This window comes from Megalopta genalis, chromosome 12, assembly GCF_051020955.1.
Source record: "Megalopta genalis isolate 19385.01 chromosome 12, iyMegGena1_principal, whole genome shotgun sequence".
In the NCBI taxonomy this organism is placed as follows: domain Eukaryota; kingdom Metazoa; phylum Arthropoda; class Insecta; order Hymenoptera; family Halictidae; genus Megalopta; species Megalopta genalis.
In genome coordinates, this window is record NC_135024.1 from 9,043,089 (window position 1) to 9,065,715 (window position 22,627).

The 22,627-nt window shown below is 34.7% G+C and overlaps 6 protein-coding genes across 8 annotated transcripts; 2 read left to right on the forward strand and 4 right to left on the reverse strand.

The window, feature by feature from the left end:
• The first annotated feature begins 39 nt into the window (after positions 1–39).
• Positions 40–3,437, forward strand: Ttc19 (tetratricopeptide repeat domain 19). 2 transcript variants are annotated; one of them, XR_013034569.1, is made up of 6 exons: positions 40–225; positions 851–1,639; positions 1,769–2,031; positions 2,099–2,406; positions 2,489–2,800; positions 3,029–3,437. XR_013034569.1 is itself a non-coding variant. In XM_076525635.1 (5 exons), the coding sequence occupies exons 2-5, from the start codon at positions 1,325–1,327 to the stop codon at positions 2,683–2,685; spliced, it is 1,083 nt and encodes a 360-aa protein (XP_076381750.1). In that variant the 5' UTR covers positions 40–225; positions 851–1,324; the 3' UTR covers positions 2,686–2,804. The 2 variants fall into 2 exon arrangements, 1 of the variants encoding a protein (XP_076381750.1); XM_076525635.1 differs by lacking the exon at positions 3,029–3,437 and having other exon boundaries at positions 2,489–2,804.
• Positions 2,877–4,721, reverse strand: Catsup (zinc transporter catecholamines up). Its single transcript, XM_033470096.2, has 3 exons — positions 3,611–4,721; positions 3,455–3,530; positions 2,877–3,367 (listed from the first exon to the last, which is right to left on the reverse strand). The coding sequence occupies exons 1-3, from the start codon at positions 4,523–4,525 to the stop codon at positions 3,192–3,194; spliced, it is 1,167 nt and encodes a 388-aa protein (XP_033325987.2). The 5' UTR covers positions 4,526–4,721; the 3' UTR covers positions 2,877–3,191.
• A 146-nt stretch (positions 4,722–4,867) lies between these two features.
• neb (kinesin family member nebbish) lies at positions 4,868–19,744 on the forward strand. Of its 2 annotated transcripts, none has more exons than XM_033470085.2 (13): positions 4,868–5,003; positions 5,127–5,251; positions 5,358–5,909; positions 5,992–6,538; positions 6,799–7,026; positions 7,095–7,223; positions 15,246–15,406; positions 16,095–16,295; positions 16,825–17,097; positions 17,631–17,703; positions 17,774–17,943; positions 18,061–18,523; positions 18,627–19,744. In XM_033470085.2, the coding sequence occupies exons 2-13, from the start codon at positions 5,142–5,144 to the stop codon at positions 19,374–19,376; spliced, it is 3,657 nt and encodes a 1,218-aa protein (XP_033325976.2). In that variant the 5' UTR covers positions 4,868–5,003; positions 5,127–5,141; the 3' UTR covers positions 19,377–19,744. The 2 variants fall into 2 exon arrangements, with proteins under 2 accessions (XP_033325976.2, XP_033325977.2); XM_033470086.2 differs by having other exon boundaries at positions 4,886–5,070.
• On the reverse strand, positions 7,244–12,416 carry LOC117220277 (uncharacterized). The gene is made up of 2 exons (XM_033470098.2): positions 11,766–12,416; positions 7,244–8,408 (listed from the first exon to the last, which is right to left on the reverse strand). Exons 1-2 carry the CDS (start codon positions 11,866–11,868, stop codon positions 8,122–8,124), a joined length of 390 nt encoding a protein of 129 aa, XP_033325989.1. The 5' UTR covers positions 11,869–12,416; the 3' UTR covers positions 7,244–8,121.
• Pyroxd1 (pyridine nucleotide-disulfide oxidoreductase domain 1) lies at positions 19,543–21,289 on the reverse strand. Its single transcript, XM_076525624.1, has one exon. It carries the CDS (start codon positions 21,287–21,289, stop codon positions 19,853–19,855), a length of 1,437 nt encoding a protein of 478 aa, XP_076381739.1. The 3' UTR covers positions 19,543–19,852.
• Positions 21,248–22,503, reverse strand: mRpS18B (mitochondrial ribosomal protein S18B). Its single transcript, XM_033470088.2, has 5 exons — positions 22,104–22,503; positions 21,905–22,043; positions 21,743–21,840; positions 21,541–21,671; positions 21,248–21,457 (listed from the first exon to the last, which is right to left on the reverse strand). Exons 1-5 carry the CDS (start codon positions 22,167–22,169, stop codon positions 21,325–21,327), a joined length of 567 nt encoding a protein of 188 aa, XP_033325979.2. The 5' UTR covers positions 22,170–22,503; the 3' UTR covers positions 21,248–21,324.
• Positions 22,504–22,627: the final 124 nt, after the last annotated feature.

A 22,627-nucleotide genomic window follows, 5' to 3' on the forward strand; every position in this document is an offset into this window, starting at 1 on the left:
GAATACATACACCGTGAATTATAGGGATCTGACATCTGACACGTTCAAGTTCATTCAGGTGCATCTTAGCACTGTTTCGAACATTCGAACCCAAGCCCAAGGATTCCACGTAAATGTGGTTTCTAACCCAGTGATTCTACGTGAGTGTACATATTTTGTCACCCAAAAATGAGGTTTCAGAAGCCTTATTACCATTCCCGCGTCGCGCTCATCGTTATCGATATGGTAAGGATCGAGTATGTATTCTGTATGTATCTCGTATTACGGCATATTTTACGATTTGGAAGCCACAAATTGATATGGCACAATATTCAAACGATGAAAATGATACAATAAAATATAATAGACTGCAATTAACTAACTGCAATTAATTTGATTAATTATGTTATTAAAAACAGAAGATATCATAATCATTATACTATTATAAGGAATTCTTGCACGTCCAGAAAATTTAATGAGTTGATTCTGTATGATTTATTTCTGTAAATATATAAACATTTATAATTTTTAGATATTACATAAATTTAAATTAATGTCCTTAATAAATCAATAGTTTTCCTTTTAATCTAAAAATGTTTCTTAATGTACTAGCTTCATAAAATTCGAAGATATTGGGATTGTTGAATTAAATATTGTGAATTTGATACTATACAAATATATACGTATACTATATTATACACGATACTATCCTAAAATTATGTTTCTTTTGGGAAATGAGAGGTTCTTGAGGTCATTTGAAGTAACTTTTTCGTTAGCAAAAATGCAATTCACTTTGTGCCAGCCGAGCTCGCCTCTCATTGGTGAGTATTTTTCATAAATCGTGCATTTATTTATGTTTCTTATGTTCCAGGAAACATATCCAATTTTTGAATTCCAGAGGCAGAGTTTGTCACCGAAAATGTTACGCAAAGAGGTTTTTTCTAAACTACGATTAAATAGAGGCTCTACGTCGTGTCGCGATCGTAGTTCAGAACAGTTCAGATTTATAATGATTGATAATGATTATAATGTTCACGCGGTAGATGCGCCACGCCACTGTCAGGGACTCTCAGCGCATGTGTGTCAGCTACCTGCGTAACTTATTTTCTTGACTACGCTACAACCGTTATGACATTGCAAATGCGAATGGAATATATTTATGCGTATGCATACATATGTGTACATACATAAACGTATTTCTACAGAGAAATTGTTGTCATATTGTTTTACAGTAGATATATGTATAAATACTTAATTTCGTGTGCTACTAAGGAAATTATATAACACAGTGTACGAATACTGTTATTTTGGTGCAATTATAATTTCTAATCAATAATTTAGTACAATGTATTGTCGGAAGATAATTGCAAATGCACTTAAGCATACTCAATTATATACAAGGTCTACTTTAATTGTTACAAATATGTATCAGTTAAATCGTTGGAAAAATGCATTAATAGTGTATCTACCACAAATTTCTGACATAAGAAGGCTTTATAACCCTAAGTTTCATGAACGAAGAAAATCAAATCTCTCTCAAACGATGTTTATTTCAATCTCAAGTAGTTTTTTATTTACTCTGTTTGGTTCTGAAGATAAAGAGAAAGATGATGAGGCAGAATTAATAATGACAATTAAACGATCAATTTTAGCGATTCAGGTTAAGTATAACAAATAATAATACTATACATATTTTAACTGTCGATGACAACGTAAACAGACAGGGTTGAGTTAAAAACGAATGTTTTGTTTTAATATAGTTTCATCGGTGTTTCTTTTCCCTTTATAGAAGGGAGAATATAAAAAAGCAGAACAAATGTTACATATTGCTTTGCGACAAGCTCAGACTTTACAACATTATAATGGTATAACATATGTTTATGATGTAATGGCTAATCTTGCAATGAATGTAAGTGACTATAAGAAAGCAGAGAAACTGTTTGTATCAGTTCTGCAAAGATTATTGTCAAAAGGAGTAGCTCAAGATGATTTGGCAGTTATTCATATTAGTTTAAAAATTGCTGACATGTATGGCAAAATGGGAGAAACAGAGTAAGCAAATGGATTCAATATTATACATAATATTTTACATTATGTAACACTTTATTTGTTAATATAGGAAGGCTGAAAATGGTTTCCTGTTTTGCTTACAACATTTAAAAAATCACATGGCTAAGGATCCCAAGAATCCAAATATTTTACAATTACTAGGTTTAGCTTCAGAATGGTATGGCAGTTTTCTTTATGCACAATCTAAATATGTTGATGCTCTTGTGTACTTATCTGAAGCATACAACATAGCTGTAAAAATTCTTGATAAAGAAGATGAACAAATCGTTGTGCTGCTAAATAATTTAGGAATTGTAAATTGTATGATAAAGGAATATGAGCAAGCCATTAAATATTTAACTGAAGCTATAGAAATAGGTAATATACATCAAATGGTTAATAATAATCTTCTAACTGTTAAATTTAGAATAATTTCAACAGCGATATATTATGTTTTCAGGGAAAAAATTGCCTGAAATGCTTGATATAGGTTCTATTTATGTTAATTTGGGAAATGTATACCTTGAAAAAGGATTATATGAGGAAGCTAAAAAGAGTTGTAAGGAAGGAAAACGTTTAGCGAAAGAACAAAATCATAAGAATTCTGTAGATGTGGCTGAAGAATGTCTTGAAAGGATAAAAAATATGATGGTTTAGTATAAAATAAATGTAACAATACTATATCACAACTTAAAGTAAATATGTTTTAAAATATATAAGCTTACAGTATGCATAATGAATATCTATAGAGGAAAATATATTCGTATAGTAGGTGAGCATTATTTAAGTTAATATATGTAATAAGTATCGTTATTAATTTTCACATTTTTCTTTAAGAATAGACTGTATTCATCTATTATAAGAAACATATATTTTTTTTATTTTATAATAGCTTTTATTTATAATATCGTTACAAAAATCATGTTATTAATTTTAATAGAATTTTATAATTACGGATTTTATTATTAGTTCATTGATCTTTATACACTAACTTTTGCAGCAAATATAGAACATAACGCTATTTTCACTGGAATACAGTCCATCACTGAAGACACTTACAGCCTTGTAAAAATATAAGTTCTAGTTTAAGATTCTTGTTATAGTAGTTAAGATCAAGTCTTATTAAATGATCACAATATATTTACAAAGGAAGGTATATGATTCTACTCATATTCTGCTATAAGTACCATCATATATACACCTAAGAGAAGCGCAATGATTTCTTTTACAGATTGCCCAAATTTAGTATCAGTTAAAAGTTCTGGAATTACAGATACTGTTGCGATATAAATAAATCCACCTGCTGTGAATGGAAGAATCCACATAGTTGCAAAATCACCTATAAGTTCAAATGAATGTTTAACTGAAATTGTAAATTCATTGATTGGGAGTATATAGTTTTTACAATATTATAATTTTTTCTTACCCATGCCTTCTGCAAGCAATGATACACAAGTTCCTAATAGAGCACCTACTGCAGTACTAAGCTGAAGCATCATAGCCTGTGAAAAAATTATGATCATAATTTATTAATACGATTTACTAAAAATCTGTTTAATTATTCATTTTTCTAGTATCTTACTTTTCTTTTACTGTAACCACTTTGTATTAAAATAGCAAAATCTCCTATTTCATGAGGTATTTCATGTAATAAAATCGTGAAAGTGGTAACAAAGCCAATACTGCTACCAGCTAAGTAACTAGCTCCTATAGCGAGGCCATCTGTAAAGTTGTGTAAAAAATCTGCTACTAGGTTTAAACATCCAGCAATTTTTATTTCATTCTCAGGATGATTTTCAGATTTCTTAGAAACTAGATCAGATGTAACTGTATTTTTCTTTGAGTTGCTATCATCTTTCTTTTCTTTCTGCATATTTTCTGGGATGCTATGTACATGTACATGAGTATGGTCAGTTTTGATAAGTCTTATTACTTTTTCCACAACCAGAAACATAATAATACCTAATAATATACATAAACCAACAGACATATTATTAACATGATCATGTTCTTCCTCATCATGGCTATGAGGCACCAAAGCATGAGGTATTAAATGTAGAAATGCATCTCCTAATAGTCCACCAGAAGCAAAACTTAATAATATTTTTAGTAGCGGCTCATGTTCTTTTGTATTGTCCAATGGAACAAAAAATAAAATAAAGAATGGAGCCACTGAAATGATTAAGGTGGATGTAATTGCTTTCACAAATACATAATCCTCTGAATTGTCAGGCAACATTGGCTTATGTTGATGCTTATGTGCATGATGACCATGCTCGCGTTTTTCCTGAGTTTCATGATCGTGTGAGGAATGTTCACTTTTTAGATATTCTTGATTAGCCTCTTTGGTGTATTTAAAACTTGGTAATTCACTATGACTGTGGGCTTGACAAAGAGCAGGCAAGTTTAAAAGTATCAACAATAGAAATATTGTAAACATAATTTTTGAAATCCATTTATTTGCACAACTTTGTTGATTAACGTTTATCGTGACCATGTCTACAATCTCGCACAGACTGTCTGAAATATAATTTAATCACGTAGTGTCGTTGGTATATCGTTAACATTCGTAAATAAAGACTTCGGAGTCTCAATAATTGTAATTTAGGTAACCAGTAATAAGATATGTAAATAAAAATGCAGATGAAATACTTTATGAAAACGTGATTCGGTCTATTTTTTTCACGGTGTAAGAACACAATACTGTTGGCAACATTGGTATGCCGCACTGCTGCACTGATGACAACTTGTCAATAAGCCTGAAGTATGAAATGAATTTCAAATTTGAGAGATCGTTGAGACTAAAAATTATGTGTAATCGCTAATTTAAAAATAGTGTTCGTTTAATAGAAAGATGCATCTGCGATATATAAATTAATATAAATATAATTGTATAGATAAAAAAAATTGTCGCAATGTAAAAGTTACTCAATACAATGTCTAAAATTGCGATTGGTTGAAATAAATACATACAGGTAAGTAACTTAACTGCCTGCGTACTGCGTACATCATCTGTCAAACGGCGCGGCGGGCTTTAATAAGGTTAGATTGCTGGAAACAAAATTCTGAATGCATAAATCATAAATGTCTTATTTAAGAACATCTTACACGTGATGGCACATAATAATACCTCGAAAACTGTGAGGCATGGATTTTGCGATGCCATTTTCTCGAGTGCGCCAATTAATTTTGACAAGGAAAATACAAATTCTTTGAACAAAATGTAAGTGTAGAACTTATTTTCTGTTTATTGTTTACTTTATACATATTTATTATATACATTGTATATAGATAATAATTGTCTATTGATGACTATTGTCATTTTTTAGGGAGAAGACGTGTTCTGAAATATGTGACACACCTTGTAAAGGAATCCAAAATCAACGTGAAAATAAATGTCTGAAACTTGAGAAACATAAAATATTTTTTAATAATGAGTTAGTGGAGAATACGAAATTAATAAACACACCTTCTAGTTCAAATCTCACTCATTCAAAGACTATAAATACATTTCAAAGGAAACAAGTCTTATTTCCAGAAAATATTTTATCCAATAACCAATGTAAAATTACAAATGTGCCATCAATAACTTCTCTAAGTGACAAGACACCGACAGTGCATTTCTGTACTCCTAAGCAATATAAAGCACGCACTGCTGCAATTAATACAAAAATAAATATTCCACCTGTGAACAAGACACCTGTAAAACGTTATTTCAGTGATGATATTTTATCTGAAGCAACACCTGACTGTTTTAGTATAGTCCAGGTGGAAACACCATGTGCTAAATCAAATGAAGTTTGTATAGAAGACCAAACAGTATTCGAAGGAGAAAATAGTAACTTGATTGTGGGTATACGTATTAGACCATTAAATGCAAAGTAAGTTAAAAAACTGTGTTGTTAGAAAAATTTTAAAAGAATGCTATGTTTGAATATAACGTTTTTCATTTTATTAATATAGAGAACTAAGTGACTCAAAAATTGCATCAGTTATGAATGTGAATGGCCAGAATATCACTGTCAATTGTGAATCCATTCAGCACACTTTCACGTATGATCACTGTTTTATATCATACGAAGATCCAAACAGGACTGGTCATGCTAGTCAAGAAACTGTGTTCACAAATATGGTTCTACCATTAATACAGAATGCTTTTGAGGGATATAATGTTTGTTTGTTTGCTTATGGACAAACAGGGTCTGGTAAAAGTTATAGTATGATGGGTCAAGAATCTCCTCAAGCAAATGCAACAGTGCTTGACAAAGCAACTGGTATTATTCCAAGATTCTGTCAAGAAATATTCTCCAGGATACCTATAAATATAAATACCACAACGACGGTAGAAATTAGTTATTTTGAAATTTATAACGAGAAGATACACGATCTTTTGACGAACGTTAATAATGGAGTGAAAAGAGCTCCCCTCAAAGTTCGAGAACATCCAGTTTATGGTCCATATATTGTTGATTTGAGTCAGCATTGTGTACAAAATTATCAAGACTTGCAGGTATAGTCGTACTTGTAACATGTATTATAAAACCATATTACAGATGTACCAAAATACAGTTGAATTACTCTATAAATTACAATTATCTTGTAATTTGATTACATTGTACGTAAATTATATTCATGACTATAATAATTAGCAATTGACTTAATTGAAAAGTTTGAATTATATAATTGAATTTGTATAACTGTGGAACGTATTCATTGCTTAAACAACTGTTTAGTTATTCATATGTATACTTACGAATACGTATACTTTAGACTTGGATTAAAGTGGGCAATTCTCAACGAGCTACAGCAGCAACAGGAATGAATGAGAAGAGCTCAAGATCGCATAGTATATTTAGTATTATATTAACGCAAACACAAGTCAGTAGTCAATTAAATAAGGAACACATTGATCCTAGCCGTCGCAGTAAAATTAATTTAGTGGATTTGGCAGGCAGTGAGAGACTGAGTCAAACTTGTGCCAGTGGCGAAAGACTGAAGGTTCGTCATATTATATTTTGATGTATATTTTGTAATAATTTATCTATATAATTAATTGCATTTTATAGGAAGGTGTGTCCATTAACAAGTCGCTGCTTACCTTGGGGAAAGTAATCGCATCTCTTGCTGAAAACACGAATAATCGCAAGCGAGGTTTCGTTCCATACAGAGAGTCGGTACTCACATGGCTGCTGAAGGTAAGTAACATTAAAGCAAGCCTAGAAAATATCGTTTATTTTAGCGCATGTTTTCTTTTTTTTATTAATAAAGCATTATTTCTTTTTTAACAGTCTGTAAATTTTATGATAATAATATTTTTTCATCATTCTATATTATTTCTATAAAGAATATATTTCTAGAATAAGGCAATTTACAAACTATTTACGATATTATTATCGCTAGATAATATTTTTTCGAATATAGTTTCGTGTGTGAAGTCAGTCTTATAGATTATTCAATCTTCCATTGAATATTCCCTTAACACTAATTTCCTTAGTTAAAGAATTTTTTTAAAGGTACATCAATTTAAAAAATCCATTGTCTTTTGATGAATAAAGATAAGCATCTTTCTTCACGATTACGATATAAATGCAATTATTTGCTACAGTGAATCATAATGTTCAATCTTTCCATCATTTCGATGGTGTATTGGAAGAAATTAAAACGTTCGATAATGTATAAAATTTATCTCATGCTTATGAAAAGCTTCTTCAATTTGATGTACAATCTAAACGAGATAAATTACTAATCGTATACACCTAGTTCAATAGAAAAAAAATTCATGCATGTTCGTGCGTATTACGTACATGCACAGGATAAGATAATAAACCTTATTTGTCTTTCTTTTTGCAACGTAACTTATCGAAGCATGAAAAGACCGAGAATAAATTAGTTTTCGATGGCGTAACGATCAATGTAAAGCTCTAAATACCTCGGCAAGCAAAATCTGTGAAAGTTAAGGACGATTTTGAATCTTATTACTGTTTTATACGTTTCAACGTATCTTATTTCGAAAGTTCATCAATACCAACGAAAATTTAAGCGAGTTGTTTCGTAATTATGCGGCGTGCAATTATATGGGGCAGACAGCACGAGCTATGATTGCGTCTCCTTGGTCTCTTTCGATTCATTGGGTGTTTTTGAGACTCCTTTTCCCGCTTTCAACTGTTGACCAGTATTTTCAGTCTCCTCCCTAACATCCTGCTCTTCTTCTTCCTCGTGGATTTCTTGGCAAGAGCCCCGCCGCGATTTGCCTCTTATGTAAGCCGCGAGACTTCTTCTTTTGCTCTCTCGGCATAAATGGCAGCTCTCTTTCGACAGTTGCTTCTGCTCGTGATGTTGCTGCTGCGGCAATCGCTGACAATGATTCTGCGACGATCGCCCTAGAACACAATCGAATCCTGCCATTGGAATCGTTGTCTCCAAAAAAATTGTCATTTTTTCGTTCTGTCGTAATTACCATTTTTCTGGACTCAGTTTTACCTGTTCTATATTTATTCAACTTCGTACGCAAACGTGTGCGAATTGTTGGGTACACAACAGAAAACTTGCAAAACAGAAGAGAACCATGAAGAATAACAATCTATACCTATATCAGTTTTTACCGAATTATGGCACAGGCGCTAACAGTTTATCGAAGACGTTTCGTCACCGGCGCTACGCTGACAATTTTTAGAAACAGACGTGCTCTCACACACGTAGCCAACCCAAGTCAAGTCCCTCTTGACCTTACGTCCGACTCATTCGGGCCTGTTACCCTATTTTATTTTAATCATTTGCGGTAAAATTGGATCCAAATTCCTGACCTACGCCAAGCAATCGCTGTGAATAATACAATTGCGAAACGAAAGAGAGATATAGTATTTCGCTCGATAAACAAATCGAACGTTCATGCTGAAAATAAGCCTCTCACATAGGTTCCTTCGTTCACGTGACGGATCGCACGTACGCATCTAGCGTTTTAACTCACGTGTGGAATACACACACATATTATTGCTCTTAAATCGAAGAATGATTGGGAGAACAATTGATGCATCAGATAAAGATTCGAGGAGATAAGAATCGGCGGTTCACTGAGCAATATTTTCGGTGTTGGCGGTTGTTTGTTGTGTTAAAAAATGAAATGGAAAAGACGAAATTCCTTATCACGTTCTGAACTGTTATCGTTACAGAGTCCATAAATATAGGATAGCCGCGAGGACGTATTTTGCAAATCGGTCAACTAGAAATAGACTCTTACGTCCATTGTTGGAGTCCAAAAGCGGATTTAAAAATTCTTCAAGCAAAAAACTCAAATTGATCTGACACGGGTTACCCGCTACTCGTTTTCTTCTTAATAAAATTGTGCCACTTTCTTCGAGCCTTATATCAGAATGTGTATGATTTCATGAAATCCAGAAATCTCATTGACTATTCATGACGAATATTCTTGTACCTTGGTATATCATTGTTTGAACGAATCATGTTCAATTTTTAATCGCGAACTCAATGAAGATGTTCACTTCACAGCACACCGTGCAATTTTTTTTTATCCTCGCCAGTAGGTGATTGCGATTTATACACCACGCCTCATTATCGTACGATATTCTTAGCCCTGTTTACTAACTGGCAGTATGTCACGTCGGTGACAAAAGTATTTATAGATCAAGTCGCATATTCTTTTAGCTTCATATACAAATATAGATAGGCGGCTCTCTCGTACAAACGCAGCATAGACATCTGCGACGGAATGCCTGTCTGTAGGATCATTAACATGTTTCATTACGAAATATCCCGGGGATGACTGCAAACCGTAATCGTAACGACCGTAAATATGTTTTTTTAACGTCTTGAGTATCGTGTCCTGTTTTGTTTACTGACCCGTCTACTTATGTAACGATCCCCGGTGCGAATAATTTATCTCATTCGAAAACGAGAAGCCGACTCGCGAGCATTCGGCGCGGGCACGAGATATTTCGAGAACCACGATTTCTAGACTTCACGCGTGATAAATAACATAGAAATATGGCTTTATGCGACTAGTTCCTTGTTGACGATAAATTCACCCGCAGGGCGGGGTCAACTATGTGGAATACCTGTTGAACACACCCAATCGAAGAATCAATCGGAATTATGGATTAGAGCGCATATCTTTATAATTCTTACTGAACTTTGTATCAGAACGTAGTACACGCCTTTATGACGTCTCAAAAGATAGCGTGCTGTTGTCTTTGCTAATTGTTGAACTGATTCAACAAAAAAAAAGATCTTTCAAGAAAAAGAAAGTCCACGATTAGGCGTTGTATAACTTTTTCTTCCTGGAAAACACACGATACTTGACAAAAGCATAAGATTATAGTTTAGTTGAAGAAATGATTAAATCGTTTATGTTGTATTTTATTCGGATTTTAATTTTATGATTATCGTTGTTTGTGAACGTTAATGAATAGTAAGATCGTATGAATGAAGGAGAAACAGCTTCTTCGTGGAACCAATCGGATTTGTATGTACGTACTGCGTCATTTCGCTTGGCGTCATTTTGATTGCGACTGCAAGCGACCGGAAACGAAATTCATCGACGTACATTTCTACAACCGTTACCATCGTAAAGTAACATAATGACTCACTGAATCCGAAATGAAATGTACAATGAGCAGAGGATCTTCGTCTGATTCCAAACACAGAACTTTTGACTGAGCAGTTAGGAGATATGAATTATCGTACTAGACGGTCAATCAGTTTGAACTTTTTGATGAAAGAAGTAGATATTTTTTTTTACAACTCGTACACGCGCGCTGTTAACATTTTAAGCGTTACAGAAGGATCAAGTCGTCTGTTAAGGAAAACCGAGGGAATCCAGTTCCGTAAACGGCGATCGAGACTCGCGCGTGCTTTCACGTCGGAGAATCCGTAGTTCCCTCAACAGAATAATTCATAACAAGTCCTCGTGAATAATTTTGACAGCAAGCTATAAGTCAAACCTCTTTTTCAAGTTTTCGTAACGATATCAGAACGAAGCACGAGAGCGACAGAAATGAGTTCGGGTCACGATTACATAAAATTAAATAAAGAGTTTAGAATTCGAGTCGCCTCGAAATGCAACAAAAGAAAGTCGAATGTGTCGCAAACGCTCGTCGCCTTCGTAGCCGATGCCAAAACGGAGTACGAAGGCTGTTCGAGAAAACTCTGGATGCAGTCACAGATTCGTTATAAAGCCTAACCACTGTTCGAAATAATTACTCTGATAAGACTGGGCTCTCCTTGGATTGTGAAAATCCGAAAGTCCGATACGATGACATTGCTACGCTTCTCCACAGAGAAAACGTGTCGCTAATTATAATTATTCGCTGGTCGGTCACGAGTGGATTAATTACAAAATCTAATAGACGTTTCGAAGCGGATCCAAGGATGAATCGCTACACGTTATTATTCGGATGAATTTCGCAGTAACGCAACAGCCAAGCAGAACACGTCCTCGTGATAAAAAAAAAACGTTTATGTGAGCATGCCAGAGAGCCTGTGCAGACCAACACGTGCATTTGCTGCGAATGCACGATCTCTTATCTGCAACAGAGTTTACCACGACATTGTAGGTAAACCGACGAGCAACTAGACCTCTGATCGCAAAAATTGTGAAAACAAAATGCGCAGATGCACAAATTAACCGATCTTTCAAAGGATCTCGTAGATCCCCCTATGAAAGGAATCCTGATCTCACACAATATCTGTTTACTACGTAAAAGCAAGACTTACACACGTACCATTGTTAAAGTAGTTTGTGTTCCATGGTTGCTCGTAGTCCCTGTACGGCTGGCTCCTGAGGAACCCGTAGTTTAGGACCTCCGGGACATAGACTAAATCCATGCTCGATCTTTGGCTATCTGTTGCTCTTATCACGAAGGATCTATGCGCATCTCACACGCGTCGTCACCCTCGATGTGTCTGGACCTTCACAGACTGAGAGACTCAGAGAGAAAGAGAGAGAGAGAGCGAGAGAGAGAGAGATAAGGAGAGGGAGAGAGAGAGAGAGTCACTGATCTTCTGCTGGTAGCGCTTTAACCGGCTTTATATCTCGAACAGCAGATATCCTCTGCTTTGGTTCTCGTTTTGCTTCGCGTGCAGAAATTGAAACGTCGACGAAGTTGCTGTACCTCGCCTTTCTAAAGCGACAATTTCGTTGGGCTGACTGACAGATCGATCCGCGAACGCGACGCTTCTTCTTCTTCTTCTTCTGTTATCCAACCAAGGTTAATTGATTGGTAAACAACCAGATTCAGTTTGGTGATGTTGCTCTTTTCCGAGGGAATCGGCCGGTCTCTGACGCAGTGCGACGTTCACGCGTCCCTGCTCTCGAATCGCCACGGTGTTTTCCTTTGAACTAAACGAACGTGCGTGGACGCTGTGCATGTAATGTTTATCCGTCGCGTCGTGGCCTGCCCCTCTACGTCGGCCACCGGCCTCACCACTTCCTCCCCCGTCGTCCCTCGCGCCCCCGCAACAGTCTGTCATCGCCCCCTACTCCAACGGCGATCACCTTCGCGAATTGCGGCGCGGATTTTGCGACTTCTAAATGCGTTTTCCTGGTTCACCTTCGCCTTTTCCCTTTTCACGATACGTCTTATCTCTGCCGCGGATTAAACGTCGCGATACCTCTGTCGAAACATATCGCCTGACCCACGACTTTTTAATGTTGTCTAGCCGGTTGCCGATCTTTCTCGATTTCTCACGATTTTCTATCCGGTCGCCGATCGCTCGCGATTTTCTAGCCGGCCGCGATCAGGATATTTAACCCTGCCGCGACATAGGGTCAGCCCCGCGGTCTGTATAATTATGGTAAAAGGGGGCACGATTGTTGGTTACAATTTGTCTTTTCTGAGAGAACTATAGATGGAAAGGATGGCTAATACAATATGTCTCGTCATAATAATTGGAAATTTTGAGGGACCCTGTATATAAAATTTTGACTGCGAGACTTTACTTGTGTTGGAGATATTGAAAAGAAACTTTCGGTAGAATATATTGTGAAATAGTCTTGGCAATAGTTGCATTGAAACATTTGCATTGAAATAAAGATATCGATATGCTAATAGATAGATGCAAAATAGACCAATGGCTATTGTCAAAATCGGCTTTGTAAATTCCAGTCAGCCAACAAACGGTATGAAAAATGTGATTTTTATTGTAAAAGAATGTTTATTGCGTAGACGGTGTCGTAATGTTGAAATACCGCGAAGACAACATCGATTTTTTCTCAATACTAGTTTTTGCAGTATAGTTCAAGATAATGACTCATGGTCTCATATGCATACGATCGGTGTGATACAAATAGAATCGGATGCACATACAGCATGTGACACTTCATGAAATATAATAATTTCCATTCTTTATTTAGCACTTGATGATTATAATCTAGCCGGGAATAAGAAAAACAATTTTTTACGTGTTTTCATGAGTCAACGTACAATCGTGCGTTTTCGCATAAGCATGTAAAAATGTCCACCGGAGCACTCTTCTGACAGTCTATGTCAACATTCCACGTTCGGAATCGTTGTTTCAGCGATTCGAAACACATTATTCTGCGTTTCTGTTGTATTCCGGATGTATATGTGTTTTCCTCTATAACGAATGCTGTCGACCTCATACAAATAGCTATTTTCGAAGCTATTATTAACAACAAGATCTAAGAGCTGTTTGTTCGCGAGAGAGACGCTTTGCGATGTAAACACGTATCTCGGGAATCTTAGTCCGATAACTGTTATACGTTTAAGTGCAAGTTCAGTGATAATTTATCGACTCCCTTGACGCAGTATCGCGCTAGACAAGGTTGCGATTACTTTTCATGTACAACGAAATCAACGAAAAGCAGGTGGTTAACTTAACTCCCGGATAACCTTGAACCGCCGAACACACATTGTTCTTCGAAAGATTTATTGCGTCGGCGGATCATAAAAATTCCGCTTTCAAGCTGAATTACAATAACGAGGCTGATAAATAGGAGGATCATGTTGCTGATAACGTCGCGAAATTTGACAATATAATGAAAAATAAGTTTGCTTGGTATTGTCTATAGGAAAGTTTTTCTAGTTATTCCATATCTATGCAATACAAGACATGGCCTTTCGACCATGTAAATCGATTATTTGTTTGCGTTTTTAGCATAATACATTCGCGACGATAAGGTATCAGATAATCCAACTTGAAAGCTGCTAAAATACATGTTCATCCGGAATAGAGGTGTCCTCGGACCCTCGATCATGATACCTCATTGTAACCGGGAGATGAATATCCAAACGAAAAGATTATATTCCAATTGAAAATCAGTAAGCGATCTCGTTAATTGACGATAAGAAAAGTATGTACTTGAACGTGATACTGACGCGGTCGGACGTTAATGATCGACGACGTTTCATTTTTCATTGTTGAATAAGTATATAACGGTGAGATTCGCGAGTTTGCACAAAAGAGAAACTCTCTGCGTTTTATTTGTGGTCTTATCAGGGTTCTCTTGGTAATATCAGGATAAACGCTAAAAAAGATATGCCAAGGTGTGATTGATCACAAAGCGAAACAGCACTCGAAAGATTAGACTGCAATCATTCTTCCCGAGGCTCAACTTGTTATCGTCTGATAATGATTATTTATGCGTAACGTCATTGAGATTACAACAGATAAAGCATCCTGAGTCATTATAATTGAAGTGCAAGACCCCGTGCATTGTTAAATTACACCGAAAAAATGATTGTTGTGTCAGATTAATCAGCGACAAGGCCTATCGTCGCTATCGAAACTGTTCGATGGAACGGGTCAACGAACAACAATTAATTATTAGTAATCTGTAATCGATCGTGCCATTGTCTACGATGCTCACAGTTCATTGTTCTGTTAACCGATAACGAGTAAACAATTTTTAAAGGTCGCTCAGCAGTCTCGTTGTTAATCATAATCGTAATCGTGTTATGACAGCGCTTAGAGGCGTTAATTTTTATCTTGCCTTGTTTACCCGTTGATCACGATGATACATTGCTCGTATGCATTCGAAAATGCATTGAGCAGCTCGACCGGGCATTGAAGTCTCTCGAACAATACCATTCTTCGACTACCACGCGTATTTTGATGACCTCGACACGATTTTTATATTCGAAAGTGCTGCATTTTTTGCTTAAACGAAGTCTATTATCTGGCGCTATTATTTTTTTATGAGCTGTATTTCACAGTGGAAAAATTCTTTTTGAAATTCTCAGGAGAGCCTCGGCGGAAACTCGAGGACGGCTATGCTGGGAACAGTGTCACCGGTTAATATTCACGTGGAAGAAACATTGGCAACCCTTCGCTATGCTTGTCAGGCACGAGCCATTGTCAATCGAATACGAATCAATGAGGATCCACATGAAAAATTAATACGGTAATTACGTTATTAATGTGTTCTGCTTGATCGAGAGAACAGTACCCTAGATTAGATCCAATCTTACTTGTAGATTAGATTCTCAAGTAAGAAAATGAAGTAGATAATTATTATCATTCTTAAGACTTCGATACAAACGTAAATTGTTTTATAAGAACATCGGAGTAAAAAAGAGAATTTATTTCTTCTGCTGAGAAATTTCTTATTAGTTACGGACTATTAAAAATATGTTATTTACCTCGTCTAATCATAGAAAAATGATATTTATTTAAGCCTTCCTGGTATCAAGAAATCATTTTTAATTACGTGAAGATATTTCTCGTAAAAGTAAGATAGATAAACGGCAGCGTACATAGATAAGTTTCTTAATATCGGTGCTTAGTCTTCACAGAGTAAATAGTAAATATAATCCTGATATGTAGTTACTGATAAAGCGCCATTCAAATGATGTACAATGTGTCGATATTTAACAGGCAGTGGATGTTTTATTTTGTTAACCATTATTTGATCTTCATATTGATGAGACCGGAAGTAGCCTCAGTAGACCGTCATTCCCAGCTTGAAACGGCAAAACAAAAGAATGCACATTCGTGATGTCGCTGCATATATAACCTAATGATTGTTAACGGATATAACTATGTTAATGACCCTTATTTCGTTTCATTACGATAAATGTGTTTCTTTTCAGCGAGCTGAAAGCGGAAGTACAACGATTGCGCGGCGTTCGCGAAGGATATGAAAAGCAACTAGGAATTTGTCCCCGAAGACTTCTTGATTCCATTGAACTCAACAGCAATAATAATGACGAGGTCAAGCAGAAGCAACAAGAGATCGATAAATTGAAGGGCCAGCTAAAAAAAACCGAGGAACAACTTATGACCACTCAAATGTAAGCTAATCGGAATAATCATCCAACTACCTCTCTTCTTTCTAATTTGATCAATCTATTACTAGAGAACCTTTATACAAGGTAAAAATTTTCCGAAGTAACAGCGAGTAGCAAAAGACAAGTAGAAATATGCATACACACATTATTCTTCTTTTACTATCTTATATTTTATTTTGAAGTTATTTGCAATTCAAGCTCTTTTGTATTCTACATATTTTCTTTGCATTTACATAATGCTAAACTGTATGTGTTTTCTATTATTTCCATAGACAATGTGACTTACACGCAAGAAATAGTAAAACATTATATTGGTTTCTCATATCACTATAATTCTTTTGGCCCCGATTATAAAAATTCATAATTAAAACTGCGGAATAATATTTTAGTAATGCAATTTATAAATTAACACTAACAATTAGATGTTTTTCAAAGAGTATGGAATGGCACACGAAATCTCGGAGCAGCTGGTCGCTGAGAAATAACAAATTATGGATGAAAAGAAGTGGAATTTAGATATCTGTAATTACAGGACGTGGTCAAAAAAGCTGCAGGAGACGGAGCAGAGGAAAAATTCTGAATTAAAGTATTTACGTCGCTGTGGGATCGCCATCGAGATCGATTTTCAAGAAAAGGACAAACAGCCTTGTTTGATCAATCTTGCAGCTGATCCTATGTTGTCTGGTACGCTCTTGTACCTAATTCCTCCTGGATTGGTTCGCATCGGCAAAAATTCTAGAGCCGATGGGTCCCCCAAAAATTTGGATATCGTGTTGGATGGGCCCTTGGTTAAGCCTCTGCACTGGTTAGTTGCAGGACGTACACATTCTGCCAGTTGAATAGGATGCAAAGATCATTGGACTTATTCTATTTTTTCCATGTATTCTCGTTTTTCTTTCTGTTTGATACATTTTGCATACTTCATTGGTTGGTTGTATCCTGAGTTCTGGTGCTGGAGTTCATATTCTTCACTGTTGTTCTGTCTTGTCTACTTCTCTATCACAGTTGCATGTTCCCTATCCATTTTGTTAATATAACATTCTTCTAACAGCGATCCTGAGCATAACATTGAATAAATTGTAATTTTGCTAAGATCGTCGGATGTTCTTCTACATAACACCCTTTTCTCCAAGCTTAATCATATTCTTTTTGTTTTCATCGGTTGATGAGGTACTTTCATGAGCGATTGTGATCACAATACTGTGTTCATAAGATTCCCAAGAAATGTGCACGCAACCAAGAATTTCTGTTATACATATATATCTTCTATTAATATTTATTATTTTAATACTTTATCTTGCGCATTTCTAATTTAATCGTTTTCTACATATTTAACAGCTCCATTCAGAACAGTAACGGGAAACTTCTACTGTGCACAGAAATGGATGGGGACACCTATGTCAATGGACAGGTATAACGTAATATATGCTAATTTATACAAACAATAAATCAAAACTGATCCTAAAATTGTTCCTTCGCAGATTGTAACTGGCAAAGTAATGCTCAAACATGGTGATCGTTTGGTCATAGGCGGCAATCATTACTTCAAAGTCTCAAATCCTCATGATGCACATAGCAACATTCAAATCTCCGCTCTAGCCGTAGACTATGAATTTGCATACCAAGAAATTCTTAAAGTGCAAGAGGAAAAGTAAGTGTTTTTGGCAACTTTCAAAAAATTTGTACTCAATTGACTACTTCCATATTTAAATATTTAATACACACTTATTATTATTTAATACATTATTTAATACACACGTATTTAAAGATTAAGAGCTGAACTTGAGGAAAGCAAACAAAAAGCTATCAAGGAATTAGAGTATGCTAAACGTGAAGTCGAATTACAATTAGGATCGCAAAAACAATCTTATGAACGCAAGATTGAAATGCTTGATTCTACGGTTGAAGAACAAAAGCTAGCATTACAACAGATTCATAAGAAAAAGAAGGAACTGGAACTAGAGAAAGAGTTGCTTGCAAACGAAGTTGAAATAAGTAATAGATTAAAACTGATACAATCTGAGCAAAAGAAAGTTACTGTTGCGCCATATAAGTCCAATTTTTTGGAAGAATTGGAGAATATATTGAGCGAGAAAACAGCAGATGCAGAGTACGCTCTTAAGATGACAGCGAGTACCGAAGCTATCAATGGTGGTGGTATAACTCTCCACGAAATGCAGCTACTGGTGAGAGAAGCTACCGAGCGATGTAAAGAAGTCGGACTAAATTACGTATGTATTCATTAATATAATACATTTGTTAAACAAAATAATACATCAATATGCATGAAAATAATTGGAGATTAAAATGCTCAAATCGATTATTCTATTGTAGGAATTCGATCAACAACAAGTAATTGTAAATAAGAGTCTCAGACCAGTGATTCGTATACGTAACAAAGACTGCATGAAAGAAACGCTATGGGAGCCAATGAAATTTTTAGATTGGGTTCATCGATTGCGAGATTACGATATAGAGGACTCCATCAAAGAATTGTGCACAACATTGGATGGGACTTGGGAACAGTACGAGAATACAGAAACTTTTGAAGATTCCTTGAACAGTAGTCGAATATCTATTAACATGACACCTGTGAAAAAACACTTGAATGAAAGCTTGCAGCAATTTTCTATGGACACAACAGTAATCGGTGCTATAGTCGACAATCAGACGTTAGACGATACTAAAGAACAGGAGAGTATAGACGGCTGTCTTGTACAAATGGAGCTTGCTGCAAAATCTTTACGAAGATTATGCGCGAAAAATTACGAAAATCAAATGGTTGCGGAATCTCTTGACATTATACAGAGTAATATTGACACTTTGCGTAAAGTATTAGAACCCCAAGTTATATATGAACATACAAAGGAAAGTACAAATTACAGACAAAATTGTGATAGTCCTGTACTACTTGAAAAGTCCCATAATTTAAATGTGACTCCTTTTCAAGATTCTCATAAGGATTACACTAAGTCTGTTGATTCTTCAACACGGTCTACTTTACTCAATAATAATAGAGTGTTCGATAAAATAATCCAAGAAAATGTGAAATTCGATGATAAATTAACAAAAGAACTAAACTAGTTTAATAAGGGATAATACTTAGATTAGTTGGATTTTTAGAGGGTATCATTTCTAAAAAAAATTGGATCAGCTCTGTGAATACCCTTACATGGATGGAAAATTTATAATAACGTAGAAGCTGTACAAGCTAGTTGAGACGTTAAATAATTCTAAAAAGACAACGCAATTGAAAATGAATCGCACCATTTTATTTTCGATAACTTGTATATTTACCTATAGGAAAGACTTTCTATTGTCTAATATAAGATATAGAGTGATATTTCTAACGTTACAAATTACATTAATTATTTCTTTATATTTTTATATAGTTAGTTTTTGTATACTTTGTATAATAATTGCACAATAATAAAAAAAATCTGTAACATGTACACACATGCAAGATATAGTTCACACATTATTTAGTGCATTACTGATTTCACAGGGCTATGGAAATATGACAGCAATATAATTTCACTAAAGCCAACTCAAAGGTACAGTTAATCGAAATAATCTTCGATATCAATATCAGGATTTAATAAGTCTTCGCCATAACTACTTATATCCAATTGATTTAATATTAAGTTCTCACACATTTCTTCCAAGTCAGTGTCTCCAATCAACACTGCTCCTTGCATTTTGCCATTTTCTAGTATTAGTTTTATGTATTCATTCCCTTTAGTCATACGCAATAGAATTTCGTACTTATTGTTTAGTTTTTGACCATTATACAGACCAAGCAAAACAACTTTGTAGCCAAAAAATTTTGTTACATGAGTGAAAAGTTCAAAACAAAAATCTTGCAAAAAATCTTCATTTTTCAAAGCAGAAACCATAGATTTTGCTGCATAACGTCCCATTTGAAGAGCCTGCGTCCACAGTCTCATCTGGAACCAATGCTTTGCTAATTCCCAGTCTGCACTGCATACATCTCCTGCAGCATATATATGTTGCTCTGAGGTTTCTAGTTTCCAATCTACTAATATTCCTCCATCATCTCCTTTCTTGAGTCCCTCTAAACCCTCTATATTGGAGTTTGGTATTACACCTGTCGCTGACACAATAAAATCACACCCAATAATTTTTCCATTTGTTAATTCAACATACACAGGCCACTCCTCTGAAGGATCAAATTCTTTTTTCTCCGAGTCATTAAGAATTTTTACTATTTCACATTCGTATTCAACTTGTATTTTTGCAGATTTGAAGGCAGTACCTTTTATTTCAATATTATTATGCCAGTTTGGTCCTAAAGCTGGTCCATCTTTTACAAGTTTTGTATCAGATATTGTGTATCTCATTGTCTTAGTTATAGTGCTCGCCCGAATGTTTGAATCTGCATTCGTTCTGTGCACTTTATCCATGAAAAATTCCGCAGCTCCAGGATCAACAAATGTTGCAGAAATATGCTTATCTTTGATTACCCATATTATTTCAATATCATCAATCTCATGTGCAATCTCAGTGGCAATACCACCATTTCCGACTATTACTATTTTTCGTGAATTCTTAATTCTTTGAGAAAATTGAACAACTGATTCAGTATCCCGAATTCCTAAAATAAAATCGTTATTCTGTGCTATAAGTCTTGGTCTAGCACCGTTGCAAAGGCATAGCTTTTTGTAAGTTATGATTCTCCCATTTTTTGTGAGCACACATTTATTTATTGTATTAACTTTTACAGCAAAATCATGAATAATTTGTATTGAATCATTTGCTTTTGTTAGAGATGTTGCGTCCTTTTCTTCCACATTAAATTGCATTAGTGTTTTACCAAGAGGGACTACATTTGTAACTGCTTTTATCAAAGGGCTAGCTGTAATTAAAACAGTATCTTCCTTGGGAGAAAGAAAGCCTATACCTTCAGCACAAGAAACCCCAGCAATACCTCCTCCTATTATTAAAAATGTACAATTTATTTCTCTTTCACCCATCATACTATAACTCTTAAAATATAATGTGTCCAACAAGTTTATTTTTCATGTTTCCACTCATAGTAATTATAATATTTGAATGGAACACCAAATGTAAGCAATCCGTAGTCCTTTGCTTTAAGTATAGCAACTAGCAGTTTGTTGTGAGCATTCTGGCACAGACCAGTTTTCCTGATTTAATAAAAACGAAAAATAAATAAAATATACATGTAAGTGTTCTATATTTCATCAAATCATAAGAAATAGAAACTTACGTGTAACATATGATCTCTCCACTATGTTCACAAATAAATTGTTTCAACAACTCAACATTACGATAATCAACTATCAGGTATTCATCTCTGCATATTGGACAAGGACTACTAGTAGAAATTACACTATTCCTCTGAAAGAAAGATGTAGAACATAAGGTAAAAAAACTATTATTAATTTTAATTGAATTTAACAAGTGCTTACAATACAAGTTCTTCGTGTCTTTCGCGGTGGCAATTGTCCCTTAAAGTTTCGTCTATAAAACTTCCAAACAGGGAAATTTTGGTAGGTTTGCTTATATGCTAAAATAATATTTTTATAAATACATTTGAAATGTGCAATTTCATATGATTTAAAGAAAATTACCCTTGCTTTGTAAATATTCTATACTTGTTTCGACTGGAATTATTTGACTTCGATCTTTTGATAGAGAACTATGCTCTTCGTCAGCTTTTTCTTCGTCGAATAGTACAAACGAAGAATGCAAAGATCTTACAGGTATAACCTAGAAAAACAATTTATAAGATTATAACGAATTTAATGTGATTATTCTATTTGTTCTTACTTTTTTTGTTAAACTGTTTCGGAAAATTGAGCCAGCTAACTGGAAACTATTTAATATTAATGACATTATTTTTCTTATAATGTAAATCTTCTCAAAATTCGAATGCACATCTATTCATGCAATATATGTACATGTACACATACATATAAGTGTGGAAGACCGACTATCTCACTGTACGTACATTTTTGAAAACATACATTCTAATATAAATTGTTTCACATGTACAATGTATTTTAAAGTCCTAATTATTACACGTTGTTACATTTTTTATTTATTTTCACTTATATTTCGAAAGTTTATCTATGAAAGTGTCGCGAATTTAGTATTTTAATGTTATCAAGTTCTGAACTTTTATAAATATAATACAAATTTTGTATTCATATGAAAAGATTTATATTGTATGAAATATAACATGTAATAGATACATACTTCATTGCATTTGTTTTTATAAATGTTGCTGATTTGATGAGGAAATTAAGTACAGCACACCGGAAGCTACTTCGAAGATGTTTGAAATACTTCTT